This window comes from Callithrix jacchus, chromosome 2 (assembly GCF_049354715.1).
Source record: "Callithrix jacchus isolate 240 chromosome 2, calJac240_pri, whole genome shotgun sequence".
NCBI classification, from domain to species: Eukaryota; Metazoa; Chordata; class Mammalia; order Primates; family Cebidae; genus Callithrix; species Callithrix jacchus.
The window spans coordinates 2,164,072-2,182,834 of record NC_133503.1 but is presented as its reverse complement, the minus strand read 5'-3'; the positions used below and the strand labels follow the sequence as shown (position 1 = coordinate 2,182,834).

General features: G+C 41.2%; 2 protein-coding genes across 8 annotated transcripts in view; one reads left to right on the top strand and one right to left on the bottom strand.

Moving 5' to 3' along the window:
• The window catches only part of LOC100414223 (uncharacterized), a 35,799-nt gene extending 18,195 nt beyond the window's left edge, over nt 1-17,604 (bottom strand). Inside the window, exons 1-6 of one of the 7 annotated variants that reach the window (XM_035279055.3) lie at nt 17,458-17,604; nt 14,109-14,246; nt 11,009-11,129; nt 6,609-6,697; nt 6,002-6,128; nt 5,154-5,249 (exon numbers count right to left, since the gene is read on the bottom strand). In XM_035279055.3, coding sequence (XP_035134946.3) covers nt 5,154-5,249; nt 6,002-6,128; nt 6,609-6,697; nt 11,009-11,129; nt 14,109-14,246; nt 17,458-17,460 — 574 coding nt within the window. In that variant the 5' untranslated portion in view covers nt 17,461-17,604. The remainder of the gene's footprint in view (nt 1-5,153; nt 5,250-6,001; nt 6,129-6,608; nt 6,698-11,008; nt 11,130-14,108; nt 14,247-17,457) is intronic. The other 6 variants (XM_054247186.2, XM_054247189.2, XM_054247198.2 and 3 more) reach the window with 6 other exon arrangements.
• Nucleotides 15,969-18,211, top strand: LOC118149127 (uncharacterized). The gene is made up of 2 exons (XM_035279224.3): nt 15,969-17,865; nt 18,023-18,211. The coding sequence occupies exon 1, from the start codon at nt 17,183-17,185 to the stop codon at nt 17,684-17,686; it is 504 nt and encodes a 167-aa protein (XP_035135115.1). The 5' UTR covers nt 15,969-17,182; the 3' UTR covers nt 17,687-17,865; nt 18,023-18,211.
• Nucleotides 18,212-18,763: the final 552 nt, after the last annotated feature.

Here is an 18,763-nt window from a genome sequence, read left to right as displayed (position 1 = left end):
TATCCTCCCATATTAATCTCTCAAGTTGCTGGGACCACAGGTGCACACCACCATGCCTGGCTATTATTAAAAATTATTTGTAGAGAGGGTGTCTTCATATGCTGCCCATGGAGGTCTCAAACATTTGGGCTCAAGTGATCTGTCTGTCTTGACCTTTCAAAATCCTGTAATTACAGATGTGAGCCCCCACCATGCTTGGCCCTGAAATGTATACTTAAATAGATTTAAGATGGCGAATTTTATGTTATGTGTTTTTACAAGAAGAAAAGCAAAAACAAACAAACACAATTACAAATCTTTCCAAAAATTACCTTCAAGTAACAAAAGTGTTACTCTTACACAAAGAAAATATATATTCATTGCTATACACATGGTGAAAAGACTACTTCCATGACTACTCACTTTGATAAAACCATTGAAAATCAGCCAAGAAAGAATATATAGGAAATAAGCCATAAACATAACCAAAATTGAGGTCATATTTATAGACAATAACACACAGATTACATATCTATCTGATTGTGACAGACATACGACTATCTCTTAATTAAACCTCACAATGTCTTAAAGTATACAAACAGAATTGCAAATGCCTGAAATAATATGGAAGTAGAACCGACAAACACAATAAACTGATGTTAAGAAACCTACAATAAAATAACACTAATATGGAATGTCAAAACAATAAAAAAAAGTTTATCCATAAAATCTGGTGTGCAACACTGATGTACCATTAAATAGAATTTGTAAGCCAGGTACGGTGGCTCACGCCTGTAATCCCAACACTTTGAGAGGCCAAGGTGGGTAGATGATGAGGTCAAGAGTTCGAGACCAGCCTCACCAACATGGTGAAACCCCGTCTCTACTAAAAATGCAAAAATTAGCTGGGTGTGGTGGCACATGCCTGTAATCCCAGTTACTCAGGAGGCTGAGGCAGGAGAATTGCACTTAATCCTGGGAGGTGGCGGTTGCAGTGAGCCGAGATTGCGCCACTGCACTCCAGCATGGGCAACTGAGCAAGACTGTCTCAAAAACAACAAAAAGAAAGGCAATCTGTCTAGATAACTGCAATAGAAAATTCTAATGAGAATTTAAAACAAACGAGTTCATTTTTATGTTTTAAATATATGCTATTCTTACATAAAACGAAACTGCTGTAATCCAATGTTGGAAGAAAAGAATAGCCTTACATTGCTAAATAAAGGGGGGAAATATATATATATATATATATATATATATATTGTAGAATATGGTTAGAGCCTCTGATATGTAAAATAAACATTTGGGAATAAATTATGTTATTATTTAGATACAGGCTGAAAAAAGTGTGAAAATTCTGCAATTTCTTTTTACCTGCAGCAAACCTAAATTTATAATTTACTATTTTAGTAAATATGGAGTGCATACTAATTACATAATTTACTTCAGGCATCTCCTGAAAACTCTAGCATATTGTCTTAAATGTCTGAATCTATAATTACAGATAAGACCAGGTGTGGTGGCTTACACCTATAATCACAGCACTTTGAGAGGCAGAGGCAGGTGGATCACCTGAGGTGAAGAGTTTGAGATCAGCCTGACCAACATGGTGAAACCTCATCTCTTCTAAGTATACAAAATTAGCTGGGTGTGGTGGCGCATGCCTGTAATTGCAGCTATTTGGGAGGCTGAGGAAGGAGAATCACTTAAACCCAGGAAGCGGCTGCAGTGAGCTGAGATCATGCCATTGCACTCCAGCCTGGGACACAAGAGCAAAAAATTTCATCTCAAAGAAAAATATAAAATAAAATTACAGAAAAATTTGAACTAGCAAATAGAAAGTAAAACGATACAGGGAGAGTGACATCCGTAAGATGTAAAAATAAAAGGTGCCCTATTTGCTTATCCCCTCAGAACAAGAAAATTTGTCAGCCATCCCTGACAAAAATGCCTCTGAGAGAATCGGGCATCATGGCTCACACCATAATGACAGCTACATGGTACATTCAGGTTGGAGAATTGCTTGAGGCAGGAATTTTAAGACCATCCTGGATTACGCAGCAACACCCCACCTCCAAAATAGGTGCCTTTAAAGAATCTTTGAGATCAAGGGAGGGAGTTATGAAACTCTGCTGAAGACCAAGATTGAGAAGTGTTCTCTTCAGAAAGCAGACCCTTGTTCAGGTGGCACACTATAGGACCCCTGTTCTTGAGTGGCACACCAGGAAATGGCCCACCTAACTCGGTCTCACTGAGAATTCTGAAACTACTCTGTAACCACCTGAAACTTCTCCCAGCTATAGTCTGGGAGAGGTCCTGCATGTTCAGAGGCCTGGAGGAAGATACTCATTTATAGCCATGTAGGAGGCCTGAGACCTTGGCTTTACTGTGGTCCCTGAAGCAGTTCAATGACTCAGTTCCAGCTCCCTGAGCTACAGTTCATGGCCAGTTCTGCCTACATAGAAACCCACACAGTGACCTGGGAAAATTGTGTCTGGTACTCAGTGAAAGCCAGACTCACCCACATGCTGATATAAGGCCCATCATATGCAGACCAAACTACGAAAACCTGTCCTGGTGTCTGCCTGCAAAGCAAAGTCCTGAAAGATTCAGTCTGTCCAGAAATACAATGGGAATTACAACTACCCAAGCTTCTTCTAACAAGCCAACTAAAGGTGGACCCTGGTGCAGACCCAGCATCTTTGTGAGCACTACACCCCTCCCTCTCCACTACAAACCCAGGGAGCATCCCATCACCCTGGGTGTGCAACATAAAAAGATCTTTACCTCCCGAAACCAGGTTATAAAAACTTGAAGAGGTGTTTGTTTCTTCAAATCTATAGACACCAATGCAAAACTATATTGTGCCATTGTCAACTGCTTCTATTTTAACTAGCAATGGACTATGTATTAGAACAATTAGTGGAAGGAAGGAAGGAAGGAAGCCAGCCAGCCATTAAAATTGAGGACAAATAAGTAAAAAGTTGCTGTAGTAGATCATATGATCTTATCTTTTAAAAACCACAACTAGTCAGGTAGGGTGACTCATGCCTGTAGTCCCAGCACTTTGGCAGGCTGAGGTGGGTGGATCATGAGGTCAAGAGATTCCATCCTGGCCTACATGGTGAAACCCTGTCTCTACCAAACCTACAAAAATTATCTGGGCATGATGGCATGTGACTGTAAACCCAGCTACTTGGGAGGCTGAGGCAGGAGAATCGCTCGAACCAGGGAGTTGGAGGTTGTAGTAAGCCGAGGTAGCACCACTGCACTCCAGCCTGGCAACAGAGTGAGACTCTATGTCAAAACAACAACAACAACAGAAACAAAACAAAACAAAATAAAAAAAACACAACTAGTACATGAAAACCTGTTTAATAAATACATTCAATCAATTAGCAAAATTTAAAATCAACATACAAGTATATGTTATAGTTTCATACACTTAAAAAAACCTGACAAAATAGAGAAAGAAAACAATCTTATTTACAATAGTATTAAATCATAAATTTCTGAAAAGAAATTTAAGCAGGTAAAAATTTTTTTTTGAGACGGAATTTTGCTCTTGTTACCCAGGCTGGAGTGCAATGGCGTGATCTCTGCTCATCGCAACCTCTGCCTTCTGGGTTCAAGCAATTCTCCTGCCTCACCCTCCCGAGTAGCTGGGATTACAGACACGCGCCACCATGCCCAGCTAATTTTTGTATTTTTAGTAGACATGGGGTTTCACCTTGTTGACCAGGATGGTCTCGATCTCTTGACCTCGTGATCCACCCGCCTCGGCCTCCCAAAGTTCTGGGATTATAGGCGTGAACCACCACACCCAGCCAAAAAAAAATTTTTTTTTGAGACAGTTTTTCTCTGTTGCTCAGGCTGGAGTGCAGCGGGGTGATCTCAGCTCATTGCAACCTCCACCTCTGGGGTGATTGTCCTGCCTCAGAATCCCAAGTAGCTGGGATTACAGGTACACATCACCACACTAGGCTTATTTTTTGTGTATTTAGTAGAGACAGTGTTTCGCCATGTTGGCAAGGCTGGTCTCGAACTCTTGACCTCAAGTGATCTGCCCACCTCAGCCTCTAAACATGCTGAGATTACAGGCATGAACAGCCACACCCAGCCTAAAAAAATCTTTCCAATAAAAGATGTATCAGTGAAAAAAATTAGAGAAGACACTAATAAACTTAAAAATATTTTATGTATATGGATTCAAAGAATAAATGTTGTTAAAGTGCTGTATTAACCAAAGTGATCTACAGATTGAATAAACTCCCTATCAAAATTGCAATGGTATTTTTTTCACAGTAGTGGAAAATACGACCCTAAAATTTACATGTAATCACAATAAACTTTGAATAGCCAAACCAATCTTGAGGAACAAGAACAAAGTAGGACATCACACGTTATAACTTCAAACTATATTTCAAGACTATAGTAATAAAAACATGATTGAATGTATAGAAAAACGAACAAAAAAACCCCAAAGTAATAGAAACCACTACTCTCACATATTTCAGATGTGATGCAAAAAGAGAACTTGAAAAACAGTTTAACAGAGTTTCTCAAACTTATGCAGATATCTGTGTGTCCCCCAAAACAATGGAAAAAGAGTCAGAGTGTGCAGTCTCTTACATGCCATAAAGAGGACTTTAGTCAGCTCTTATCATAGACTTGAAGAAAGATCACTGAATAGAAAGTAGAATCTTTAGAGAATGTAAAAGCATAAAACAGAGGCTGGGCGTGGTGGCTCATGCCTGTAATCCTAGCACTTTGGGAGGCTGAAGTGGGCAGATCACTAGGTCAGGAGTTTGAGACCAACCTGACCAACATTGTGAAACCCTGTCTCTACTGAAAAGACAAAAATTAGCTGGGTGTGGTGGCGCCTGCCTGTAATCCCAGCTACTCAGGAGGCTGAGGCAGGAGAACTGCTTGAACCTGGAAGATGCAGGTTGCAGCAAGTCGAGATGTCACCATTAAACTCCAGCCTGGGTGACAGAGAGAGACTCTGTCTAAAGGGAAAAAATAAATAAAAGCGTAAGACAGAAGATGCCCCTATATGAGAGCAAAGGAAAAAAAACCCAAATCACATTTTAAGAATTGGCTTTCTCCTTGACCCTTAGTTGACCTTTAGACCTGTCATCTGTGTCATCTGTTGTATTCACTATCTCACCTACCTGGGGGTTTGGCTACCATCGCATGTCTCTTCATATTCCAGGGCTCTTTTCCTTGCTCCAGACAAGTGATCAAGTCTGGCTTAGAGACAGCAATACCTGTTTTATTAAAAATGAGTAACATGAATCTTGCTCATATTCTCTAATTACCAACCTAGTAATGTGCTCAGTAAAGAGGATGTAATAAAATATTCTAGTAAATTAATCCCAAAATATTTAATTGATATAATATATTTCTAAATATTTAGAAAATATTTTAAATTTGAAATGTTCTTAATTTCACTACTCAGTACTACTGAATCAAAAATTGGTGGTGGCAATTAGATTTTAAGGTGTGGGCAACAATATTTTATGCCACTAAATTTTTGGAATTACCACTAATCTAGAGTGAAGGATACAGATTAGCTCAGAAATGTGGAAAGTTCAGGTCAAGATGAAATATCTTGAAGAAATTCATTTCTTTTCCTTTTTTGAGATGGAGTCTTGCTCTGTTGTCCAGGCTGGAGTGCAATGGCACGATCTCATCTCACTGCAACCTCCACCTCCCAGGTTCAAGCCATTCTCCTGCCTCAGCCTCCTGAGTAGCTGGGATTACAGGCATGTGAGACCACACCCGGCTAATTCTTGTATTTTTAGTAGACATGGGTGTCACCAGTTGGTCAGTCTGGTCTCAAGTCATTGCGCCTGGACAGAAAAATTCATTTCTAAATGAACAAATCCCCAGGATTTTCTTGAAAACAGGGATCTAACACTTATTTATGCAAAGCATAAATTTCCAAAAACCATTCTACAGAAAAGATAAATGAAACCTTTAGGGTATATTGTAAATTATGTATTGAAGTTATCCTCACCCAGGAAGACCAGGTTTCTGTAGTTCTCTAACATCACATGCCTATATAAATTCTGCTGTGCAGTGTCCAGGCATTGCCACTCCTCCAGAGAGAATTCTATGGCCACATCCCTAAATGTCAGTGGTCCCTGAAAAAAACACACACACACACACACCACACAAACATATTTACCAACTTGCCCTGGACAGAATTTTTAATTTGACTCAAGGTGAAATGGGAAAGTAAAGAGAACTTTTCTTTTTTTTACTTGTAGGAGTGACTAAAATTATCCAATAAAATAATTTTCAAAACGAATATTCTCAAATGTATTCTCTAATTCTGAGAAAAGACAGTGGCATAACATCCACAATAGCAGTTTACATATGATACTTTTCTAGATAATAAAGTATAAAGTTAAAGACATAACTACAAACATGTACATTTGTGAGTGCTATATTTACATCATACAAAATGAGTGGTGTGTATTTTTCAGATAGAAAAGAAATGTGTTACAAGCCAGCTTTAAAATTTTAATGTGTACAATAATAAACTGGAGATCTTGTTTTGCGGATTTTTTTTCCAGAAGATCTGTAATAAGTCTGAGTTTCTGAACTTTTAACAAGCTCACCAGTAATGACAATGTTTTCGGCTCAAGGAGAATATTTTGTGAAACATCCAGTAAGTGGAAGAGCCTGTGTTTTTCCCAGCTTTTCTGACCTATAAACAAAGATGAGAACCTTTATTTTCCAAAGACAAATATATGCAAAAGAAACCTAAGAAAGAAGGGCAATTTCCAGATTAAATGTGATGGTTTATGCACATCAGCTGCATAGAGATACTTAATAATGAAGAGAAAAATAATTAATTCTATAGGAAGAAAAAAATGTGTCAGAGAGTTATTTAACCAAGTGAATCATTAACATCAACTGAACTAGGACAAATCTGTAGGATGTGCTGAGACACACAGAAAAATACAGGAGTTCAAGACCAGCCTGACCAACATGGCCAAACCTCGTCTCTACTAAAAAAAATACAAAAATTAGCAGGGTATAGTGGTGCATGACAGATTTCGATTCTGACACAGTAATAGTGGGAGACAACAACACCCCACAGACACTACCCCACAGACACTATTAGACAGATTATTGAGGCAGCAGATTAACAAGATATTAGGACCTAAATTCGATCCTTGATCAAATAATCCTAATAGAAATCTACAAAACTCTCCTTCTAAAAACAACATAAACGGCCAGGCATGGTGGCTCACGCCAGTAATCCCAACACTTTGGGAGGCTGAGTCAGGTCAATTCAAGACCAACTTGGCCCACATGGTAAAACCATGTCAGCTCTACTAAAATTATACAAATTAGCTGAGTATGGTGGCAGACACCTGTGATCCCAGCTACTCAGGAGGCTAAGGCAGAAAAATCGCTTGAACTCGCAAGGCAGAGGTTGCAGTGGGCCATACAATTACATGAAACTTAAACCTGCAGTTGAATGACATTTGGGTAAATAATAGAATTGAGACAGGAATCAAGAAGTTTCTTAAAACAAATGAGAACAAAAGCAAGTAAGAACATACCAGAATCCCTACAACATAGCTGAGGCAGTATTAAGAGGGAAATTTATGCCATCAAATGCTCACATCAAGAAGTTAGAAGGATCTCAATTTAATAACCTAATATCATAAATGAAAGAATGAGGCTGGGCGTGGTGGCTCACATCTGTAATTGCAGCACTTTGGGAGGCCAAGGTGGGCAGATCACCTGAGGTGACAAGTTCAAGACCAGCCTGGCCAACATGGTGAAACCCCATCTCTACTAAAAATACAAAAATTAGCCAGGCATGGTGGCATATGCCTATAATCCCAGCTACTCCGGAGGCCAAGGCTGTAGAATCACTTGGATCGAGGAGGTGGAGGTTGCAATGAGCCAAGATTGTGCCAATGCACTCCAGGCTGGGCAACAAGAGCAAAACTCTGTCTCAAAAAAAAAAGAATGAGAGAAGCAAGAGCAAATCAACCCTTAAACTATCAGAAGACAAGAAATAACTGAAATCAGATGTGAACTTAAGGAGATTTAGACATAAAAAAACTATCTAAAATATTAAGAAGTTCAGAGACCGGGCGTGGTGGCTCAAACCTGTAACCCCAGCGCTTAGGGAGGACAAGCCAGGTGGATCACTTGAGGTCAGGAGTTCAAGACCAGTCTGGCCAACATGGTGAAACCCTGTCTCTACTAAAAATAAAAATTAAAAAAAAAGAAATTCAGAAGTTAAATCTTTGAAAAACGTAATAAAATAAACCAGTAGCTAGATTAATGAAGAAGGAAGATTCACAAAAATACAATTAGAAATGACAAAATGGACATTACCAATGAACCTATAAAAAGACAAATAACTTGAAATCTACCATGAACACTTCTATGAAAACAAACTAGAAACTCTAGAAAAAATGAAAATTTATAGACAAAATATCTCCTCGCAAGACTGAACAAAAAAGGAATTGAATCCCTGAATAGACCAATAACAAGCTCCAAAACTGAATTAGTAATAAATAGCCTACCAAACAAAAAAAAGTCCTGAACAAGACAGATTCACTGCTAAATCTACCAGATGTACAAAAAGAGCTGATACCATTCCTACAAAAACTCTTCCAAAAAAATTGAGATGAAACTCCTCCCCAACTCATTATATAAGAACAGTATTACTCAGATAACAAAACCTGTCAGAGATAATAAAAAATAGAAAACTTCATACAGGCTAATATCCTCAATGAATATTGATGAAAAGATTCTCAAAAAATACTGGAAAACCAAATTCAGTAGCACAACAAAAAGCTAGTTCAGGCCGGGTGCGGTGGCTCAAGCCTGTAATCCCAGCACTTTGGGAGGCCGAGGCGGGTGGATCACGAGGTCAAGAGATTGAGGCCATCCTGGTCAACATGGTGAAACCCCGTCTCCACTAAAAATACAAAAACTTAGCTGGGCATGGTGGCGCGTGCCTGTAATCCCAGCCACTCAGGAGGCTGAGGCAGGAGAATTGCCTGAACCCAGGAGGCGGAGGTTGCCATGAGCCGAGATCGCGCCATTGCACTCCAGCCTGGGTAACAAGAGCGAAACTCCGTCTCAAAAAAAAAAAAGCTAGTTCACTATAATCAAGTAGGCTTTATTTTAAAATGCAAAGTTGGTTCAACATACACAAATCAATAAATGTTATTCACCACATAAAACAAAACTAAACACAAAACCCACAAGATTATCAATAGAGGCAGAAAAAGCTTTTGATAAAATTTAGCATAATTCATGTAAAAAACTTTCAACAAACTAGGCATTAAAGGTACATTCCTCAAAGTAATGAATTATCTACAACAAACCCGCAGTCAACATACTGAATGGACACAAGCTAGGAGAATTTCTCCTTGAAAACTGGCAAAAGACAAGGATGCCTTCTCTCACCACTCCGATTTAACATAGAATTTTAAGTCCTGGCCAGAGCAGTCAGGCAAAAAACAAACAAACAAAAAATGCATCCAAACAGGAAGAGAGGAAGTTCAACTACCCCTATTTCCAGATGACATGATTCTATACCTAGAAAACCCTATATTTTCTATAGAAAAGCACTTTAAAATGACAACTTCAGGAAAGTTTCAGGATACAAAATAAATGTATAAAAATCAGTAGCATCCCTGGTATATCAAAAACGTCCAAGCCAAATGAAAACCAGTCCCATTCACAATTCCCACAAAAAAATCACAAATCTAGGAATACAGCTAACCAGGGAAGTGAAAGATCTATATTACAAGAATTATAAAACACTGCTTAAAGAAGCCTAAGATGACACAAATGGAAGATCAGTGAATGCTCATGGATAGAAAAGATCAGTATCATTAAAATGGCCATACTGCCCACAGAAATTTACAGATTTAATGCTATTTTATCAAATTACCAAAAAGATTCTTAACTGAAAAAAATAAATAAAATTATTTTAAAATTAATATGAAACAAACAAAAAAAGTCTTGAAGAGTCAAGGCAATCCTAAGCAAAAAGAATAAAGCTGGAGGCATTACATTACCTGACTTCAAACTATACTACTGGACTACAGTTACCAAAGCAGCATGGTACTGGTACAAAAAAACAGGCTCATAAACCAATGCAATACGATAGAGACCCCAGAAATTATGCCACACACCTACAACAATGTGATCTTCTACAAAGTTGACAAGAGGAATGTAGGAAGAATTCCCTCTTTAATAAATGGTGCTGGAATAACTAGATAGCACTGTGGTAGAAGACTGAAACTGGACCTTTCCCTTACACTATATACAAAAATCAACTCAAGATAAATTAAAGACTTAAATGTGACACTCAAAATTACACAAAAAACGTGGAAGATAATCTAGGAAATACCATTCTAGACACAGGACTATTAAAGATTGCATGATGAAGATACCAAAAGCAATGGCAACAAAAGCAAAAATGGACAAATGGGACCTAATTAAACTAAAGAGCTTTTTCACAGCAAAGGAAACTGTCAACAGAGTAAAAAGACAATCTACAGAATAACAGAAAATATTTGCAAATTATGCTTCTGCCAAATGTCTAATATCCAAAATCGATATAGAACTTAAGCAAGTTTACAAAAAAACCTCATTAAGCAGGGCAAAAGCACGAACAGATATTCAAGAGAAGACATATATGTGGCTAACAAGCATATTAAAAAGTGCTCATTCTTAATAATTAGAGAAATATAAAGAAAAATCACAATGAGATACAATCTCACACTAGTCAGAATGGCTATTACTAAAAAGTTAAAAAAAAAAAAAAAAAAAGACGCTTGCAAGGCTGAAAAGAAAAAAAAAAGGAATACTTATGGCTGGGTGTGGTGGCTCATGTCTGTAATCCCAGCACTTTGGGAGACCGAGTGCTCAGGTCTCCTGAGGTCAGGAGTTTAAGACCAGCCTGGCCAACATGGTGAAACCCTGTCTCTACTAAAAATACAAAAACTTAGCTGGGTATGGTGGCAGTTACCTGTAATCTCAGCTAGTCGGGAAGTTGTGGCAGCAGAATCGCTTGAACCCGGGAGGTGAAGGTTGCAGTGAGATGAGAGCATGCCATTGTACTCCAGCCCAGGTGACAGAGCAAAACTCATCTCAAAAAAAAAAAAAAAAACTTATACACTGTTAATGGGGGTAAAAAGTAGTTCAACCATTGTCAAAAGCAGTGGAACAATTTCTCAGAGAACTAAAAACAAAATTACCATTTGATTCAGCAACATGAATGCCCCCCAAAATACCCTCTATGCCAAAAAACCCATAAATTATTCTATTATAAAGACACGCATATGCATATTCATTGCAGCACTATTCACATGAGTACTTGTGAGTAAAGAAAGACATGGAATCAACCTAAATGTCTATCAATAGTAGACTGGAGGCCAGGCATAGTGGCTCATGCCTGTAATCCCAGCACTTTGGGAGGCCAAGGAGAGTGGATCACCTGAGGTCAGGAGTTCGAGACCAGCCTGGCCAACATGGTGAAACCCCACCTCTACTAAAAATACAAAAAAAATTAGCCTGGCATGGTGGTACACACCTGTACTCCCAGTTACTCAGGCGGCTGAGGCAGAATAATTGCTTGAACCCGGGAAGTGGAGGTTGCAGTGAGCTGAGATTGTGCCACTGCACTCCAGCCTGCGCAACAGAGCAAGACTCTGTCTCCAAACAACAACAACAACAACAACAACAACGACAGAAACAAAATAGTAGACTGGATAAAGAAAACTATAATCCTAGCACTTTGGGAGGCCGAGGAGGGCAGATCATTTGAGATCAGGAGTTTGAGACCGGCCTGGCCAACATGGTAAAACCCTGTCACTACTAAAAAACACACAAAAAATTTAGCTAGGCATGGTGGTGCATGCCGGTAATACCAGCTGCTTGGGAGGCTGAGGCAGGAGAATCGCTCCAACCTGGAAGGCAGAGGCAGCAGTGAGCCCACATTGTGCCACTGCACTCCAGTCTGGGCAACAGAGCAAGACTGTCTCACACACACAAAAAAAAAAGGAAAGAAAAAGAAAAAAGAAAAGAAAACATATGGTCAGGTGCAATGGCTCACACCCGTAAACCCAGCACATCAGGAAGCCAAGGCAGTTGGATCGTCTGAGCTCAGGAGTTTGAAACTAGTCTGGGACATCATAGCAAAACTCTGCATCTACAAAAACTACAAAAAGAAAAATTAGCTAAGTGTGGTGGCAAACGCCTATAGTTCCAGCTACTTTGGGGGCTGAGGTAGGAGGACTGCTTAAGCCCAGGATGTTGGGGCTGCAGTCAGCCAAGATCACACCACTATACTCCAGCCCGAGCAATAGAATGATATCCTGGCTCCAAAATAAAAGAAGTATTTTAAATAAAAACACAATATGATGTATAAACATCATGAAATACTGTGTGGCCCTAAAAAAAGAACAAGATTATGTCCTCTGCAGCAACATGGCTGGAGCTGGAGACCATCATCTTTAGCAAACTAATGCAGAAATGAAAAACCAAATACATATTCTCATTTATAAGTAAGTGCTAAATAATAACACACAGCACTCTAGGAGGCACAGTCAGGCAGATCAGTTGAGGTCAGGAGTTTGAGATCAGCCTGGTTAACATGGTGAAACCCTGTTGCTATTTTTAAAAATAAATAAATTAGGGCCAGGCGCGGTGGCTCAAGCCTGTAATCCCAGCACTTTGGGAGGCCGAGGCGGGTGGATCACGAGGTCAAGAGATCAAGACCATCCTGGTCAACACGGTGAAACTCTGTCTCTACTAAAAATATAAAAATTAGCTGGGCATGGTGGCACATGCCTGTAGACCCAGCTGCTCGGGAGGCTGAGGCAGGAGAATTGCTTAAACCCAGGAGGCGGAGGTTGTGGTGAGCCGAGATTGCGCCATTGCACTCCAGCCTGGGTAACAAGAGCGAAACTCTGTCTAAAAAATAAAAAATATAAATAAATAAATAAATAAATTAGCAAAGTGTGGTGGTGAGTGCCTGTAATCCCAGCTATTCAGGAAGCTAAGGCAGGACAATCACTTGAACCTGGCAGGCAGAGGCTGCAGTGAGATCACGCCACTGCACTGTAGCCTGAGTGACAGAGCAAGACTCCATTTGAAAAAAAAAAAAAAAAAAAAAGGCTTGGCATGGTGGCTCATGCCTGCAATCCCAGCACTTTGGAAGGCGGAGGCAGGCGAGTCACTAGGTCAGGAGTTCGAGACCAGCCTGGCCAACATGGTGAAACCCTATCTCTACTAAAAATACAAAAAATGAGCTGGGCATGGGGGTAGGTGCCTATAATTCCAGCTACTCGGAAGGCTGAGGCAGAAGAATCACTTGAACCAGGAGGGGGAGGTTGCAGTGAGCTGAGATCATGCTACTGTGCTCCAGCCTGGATGACAGTGCCAAGACTCCATCTCGAAAACAAAGCAAAACAAAACAAAACACATAGACACAAAGCAGAGAACAGGCTTGGAGGCCTAGTTGAGTGTGAAGGGTAAAAGGACAAAGAGGAAAAAAAAAAAAAGGACAAAAAGGATCAGAAAAAGTACCTATTTGGTACTATGCTTACTACCTCAGTGACAAATCTACACACCAAAGCCTCATGACACAATTTTACCTATGTAACAAATCTGCAAGTGTACCACAAACCAAACATAAAAGTTAAAAGGAAAACAATCCATGAGTGGAGAATAGTGCAATGTAGGTGGAAGGACTTGTTTGTGCTACAGATAGTGGCCCAGGTGGGGCTGTACTCTGATTTGTGTCCATGCAGGCAGATGAGATTATGAACAGGTGGTACAGAACGCTCAATTGGTGGAGGAAGCAGGCTGCTGCTACAGATTCAGCATTAGAAGGTGGGGATATGGCAGGAGATGTTTAGACACTTTCGTGGATTTTTGGCAGAAAATAGTAGGATGAAATGCTGTGGTGAAATTCCTGAGGGCAGTGCCTATCCTGGCAGGGGTGTGGACACATCAATGTCTAGTAGATATGTCTGTGAGTGGGCAGGAATCCTGCAGTGCCAACTGTGGATAAAAGGGATCCGCTGTCACAGCTTACTTCCTCTAAGTTTTCAGTCCTCTCTTACCATGGAAGGAGACCCAGAATCACAGGACAATGGGCAGTGTGACAGCCTGTGTACCGCAGAGCAGAGCCTCCCATTCCCAGACGCCCAGGGTTCCATTCCAGGCCAGGCCTCTGTGATAGCTTTCCTCTGGCCCCAAATCTGTAGACAATGCAGAACACCAAGCAATTCTCTAACACCAACTAACTGTCTCACATTTGAATTCTAAAACCACCCAGAGTCACCACAGACCCTGATTGAGGGCTCAGTCCCACAACACTGCCTCATTGCAGATGCCAGTTACAAATTCCATGGGACCATCAATGCTTTGGGGCTACTGTTTAAAAATTTGGGACTCCTACTGGCCAGGCTCAGTGGCTCACGCCTGTAATTCCAGCACTTTGGGAGGCCAAGGCAGGCGGATCAAGAGTTCAAGAGATGGAGACCATCCTGGCCAACATCGTGAAACTCCGTCTCTACCAAAAAAACAAAAATTAGCTGGGTGTGATGGCGCATGCCTGTAGTTCCAGCTACTCAGGAGGCAGAGGCAGGAGAATCACTTGAACGCAGGAGGCAGAGTTGCAGTGAGCTGAGACACTACCACTGCACTCCAGCCTGGCAACAGAGTGAGACTCTGTCTCAAAAAAAATCAAAACAAAACAAACAAAAAAAAATTGGGGATTCTCATAACCTTCCTCAAGTTCAATAATTTGATAGAGCTACTCACAGAATTCAGCCATTGCTGGAGTTATGTTTACCAATTTATTATAAAAGACACAACCCAAGAAAACTCAAATGGAATAAATGTATAGGACAAAGAAAAGAGGTGGGGAAAGATGAATTACATAGATAATCCTGGTAAATAGCTGTGATTAATAAAATTCTCTATCCTTTGTGTTCTCCAGAAACAGGTAATGGAAAGAACACCCTCCCATTATGACTTAGATGGTGCTCTATTTTCTTACCCATCACATAACCGAACAGACTCCATATTTCCTTTTGTCTTTAAAAACAAAACAAAACAAAACAAAAAAACAATTACTGAATTGGTCTCAGTAATTAAGAGAAAATACTTCTTAATCAAACTTTACTTAAGTGTATCTTTTTCCTACCGGCTCAGAACTCTGTGCTACCCTCAGTTTGAGCCAACATGCACCATTTTATGTCCCAGCTAAGAACACGCTGACTTCAGAGTAAAACATTCTCTGATATAAAATCTAATTTTCCCACCTTCTATTTGCCATCCCCTCTCACCTTCTTCCAAATCTTGCCTGCCTTAACTTTGCAGTCCTTAAAGATCTTATAGTTGGTACTTTGCCTGTTGCAATACTCTTTTGGAATTCAAACTTTTTCTTACATAAATTTAACTTTATTTTATAAAGTCTAGAAACTACCTTAAAACAATAACAACTTCATCTTCAGTGAGACCCTCCCAATCTCTTTCCATCTTAACCTTAACTGCATCTGCCTGTGGTCCCCAGCTTTCCAGGGCTCTGTAGCTTCTCTCAGTATAAAGGCTTCTTCCATGGCTGGGGTGAGAAGGCTGGGACATCTGCAGAGGAGGATCCCCAGAAAGAACTAACTGAGCTTTAATAACCCCCTTTTACGAGTTCCATATTAGCCTTAGCTTGGAGTCACCAGGCTGAAGCTTAAATTTCTATGTCAGAGGTACTCACTTGGTTTTTGAAACTTAAGTGTTTAAAAAGACCAGCAAAATTACTCAAACACAGTGTTCATATAAAGGAAAGACATTTTAAGGTGTTTACATTTTATACCTCAACAAGAAAAGTAAAAGTATAAATCCCTTTTAGACAATAAACGTATTATTTTGTAATTTTTATTAAAAATCATGTAGTAAACAATTTTTTTCTTTCACAAATCTTAGCGAATAGAGGGGGAAGAAATGATTTCTGTGTTTTCCCCTTGATACCAGCATCTGATTGGCTGACCAGCAATCTGTCTCCAAGAAATGAAAGCTGGGTTGGGTGAAGACAATCTTAATGTCAGAAGGGGTTAGCTTCTTAAAAAAAGTGTGGCCAGCGCTGGGTGGCTCACGCCTGTAATGTCAGCACTTTGAGAGGCCGAAGTGGGCAGATCACTTGAGGCCAGGAGTTCAAGGCCAGCCTGGCCGACACTGTGAAACCCTGTCTCTACAAAAAATACAAAAATTAGTCAGGCGTGTTGCCCTGTGCTTGTGATCCCAGCTACTCAAGAAGCTGAGACAAGAGAACGCTTGAACCTAGGAGGCGAAGGTTGCAGTGAGCCCAGATCCCGCCACTGCACTCCAGCCCGGGCAAAAAAAAAAAAACAAAGTGCAACAGGATATGCCTCTCAGCCCCACGACATCCACCTGCTCTTTTGAGAAGCTACACTCCATATCTGCGACTGTCCAATGGGAGAAAAAAACCCAGGAGCTGATATTCACTAAACATTCTAGCAGACATAGCTATTGTTGGTCTCTTGGTTTATCCTCAGACAGTTCTAAAACTCAAAACCAGTAAAACACTGAAGAAACATCACCCCATAAAGTCTGCAAAGGGAAACCTTGACCCAAAAACATGTTGTTAAGATCTCTATGCCTAGGGAAGATTTTTTTAAAGAGGCATGGAGATTTTTTACAATTCAATGTCTGGGGATAGATAATTCTTTGCTTTCTTCTCCCAGGAATTATTTTAAAACAGAAGACAATTTTTCTAAAGACTTATCCAATGCTTTGTCTAAAAAATGCTTAATTAAAATACGCTATCTAAAATGTACACTAAAAGAGCGTGAAGTAGGTCGAGGATGCTGGCATTTTGGAACGTCTACATAACGGTAACTAACCAATTATTGAGTTTGATTTTCTTCATCACACACCTTAAAAAATTCTTTCCTTAAAGCTCCTCCCATGGACCACGAACTACAAATCATAGCTGGGTGCTTTATGATTTTTCAATGTTTGATTAACATATTCGCGGTGACTTCCATGCATTTTTAATAGAAAAAAGCAGGGACTGGGAACCCCACGGACCAAAGCTCTTCCCATTCAGGAACCCCGCACCCCGCGTCAGGATTCTCCCCCGACGACCCTCCCGTGGTCCCCGCACGCTCGGGGAGAGATGCGGCCCTGCGGGTGCGGAGCTGCCCGGAGAGGGCTCCAGGCCGGGGCACAGTCGCTGCCCAGGGAGGAGACGGGACGCCCGGGGTCCGGCTGTCAGCCCGGCCGCCATCTTATGGCTGAAGGGGACCGAGGGCCGGGCCGCGCCAAGGAGAACTCGGGCAGCGCGGATTGTGGAGCCCACTCCGGGGAGGCCCGAGTCCCGCCACAGCCACTTCCCACCGGTTCCAACCGGGCCCTCCCCGTCTCTCGGGATGTCGGACCCGGCACTCTCACCATTTCTGGGCTTCCAGGGGGTCCCGGCGTCTTAGCTGTGGATCTCCCAGAACCTGCGGGCAACGGGGCCGCGGAGGCCGGGCCTCCAGGAGCGGAGGACGCAGAGCAGCGAACGGGAGACCTGGAAGTTGGGCTGAAGCCTGAGACAAAGGCCCCGCCAAACCCGGAAGCCAGCCTGTCCGCTCCAGCTGCGTGCCTGATTGGACGGCTCCCAGCCCAGCGTACATGATTGGATGACGTCCCAGCCCAGCATCTCTAATTGGATAAAGTTTAAGGACCCGCCCCCCCTCAGGCCCTGAGTGACAGAAGACGTGCTCAGATGCTTTGAATGAAGATAGCGTGAAAGCTAACCAGCAGCCTTTTCAGGCCGGGCTTTCTCCCTGACCGGAGCCACCTCTACTCAAGAGGGTATTTGCATTTAACCTTGTGTATAAGGTCATATGCATTTATATTAATAAATATATTGTGTGAAAAAATTAATTGGGGAGCCCCCAAATCACTAAGCTGTAGGGAAAAGTCAAGCTGGGAACTATTTAGGGCAAACCTGCCTTCCATTCTATTCAAGGTCACCCCTCTGCTGATGAGATGATTGCAAATCTGATGGCGTCAGAAATCAGATACTGGGCGAATCAAGAACTCAGAAGAATGCAACCATTTTTCTTTTATCTGCTTAGGACCTAGAAGGCCCAACCTCACTTCCGGTTTTCCCGCCTTTCCTGACCGAACAAATAAATGTTCATCTTACGTAGCTTGATTGATGTCTCTGTCTCCCTAAAATGTATAAAACCAAGCTGTGCTCTGACCACCTTGGACACATGCCCTCAGAATTTTCTGAGGCTGTGTCATGAACCTGGGTCCTCAACCTTGGCAAAATAAACTTTTTTTTTTTGAGACAGAGTCTAGCTAGTTCACAGGTTGGAGTGCAGTGGCACGATTGCAACCTCCGTTTCCGGGGTAGAAGCGATTCTCTTGCCTCAGTCTCCAGAGTAGCTGGCTAACTTTTGTATTTTTAGTAAAGATGGTGTTTCACCATGTTGGCCAGGCTGGTCTCGAACTCTTGACCTAGGTGATGCACCGGCCTCGCGCCTCCCAAAGTGCTGAGATTATAGGAGTGAGCCACAGCGCCTGGCCTCAAAATAAACTTTCTAAATTAACGGAGACCTGTCTCAGATATTTGGGGTTCACAATTATATGGCTATTAACAAATAAAAATATATAACAAATAAAAATTATTTAACAATTTCAGATTTTATGACCTTTCTAATTTCTGGTCCTTTAAGCAGGCAGCCTGAGATTTTAAAACGGA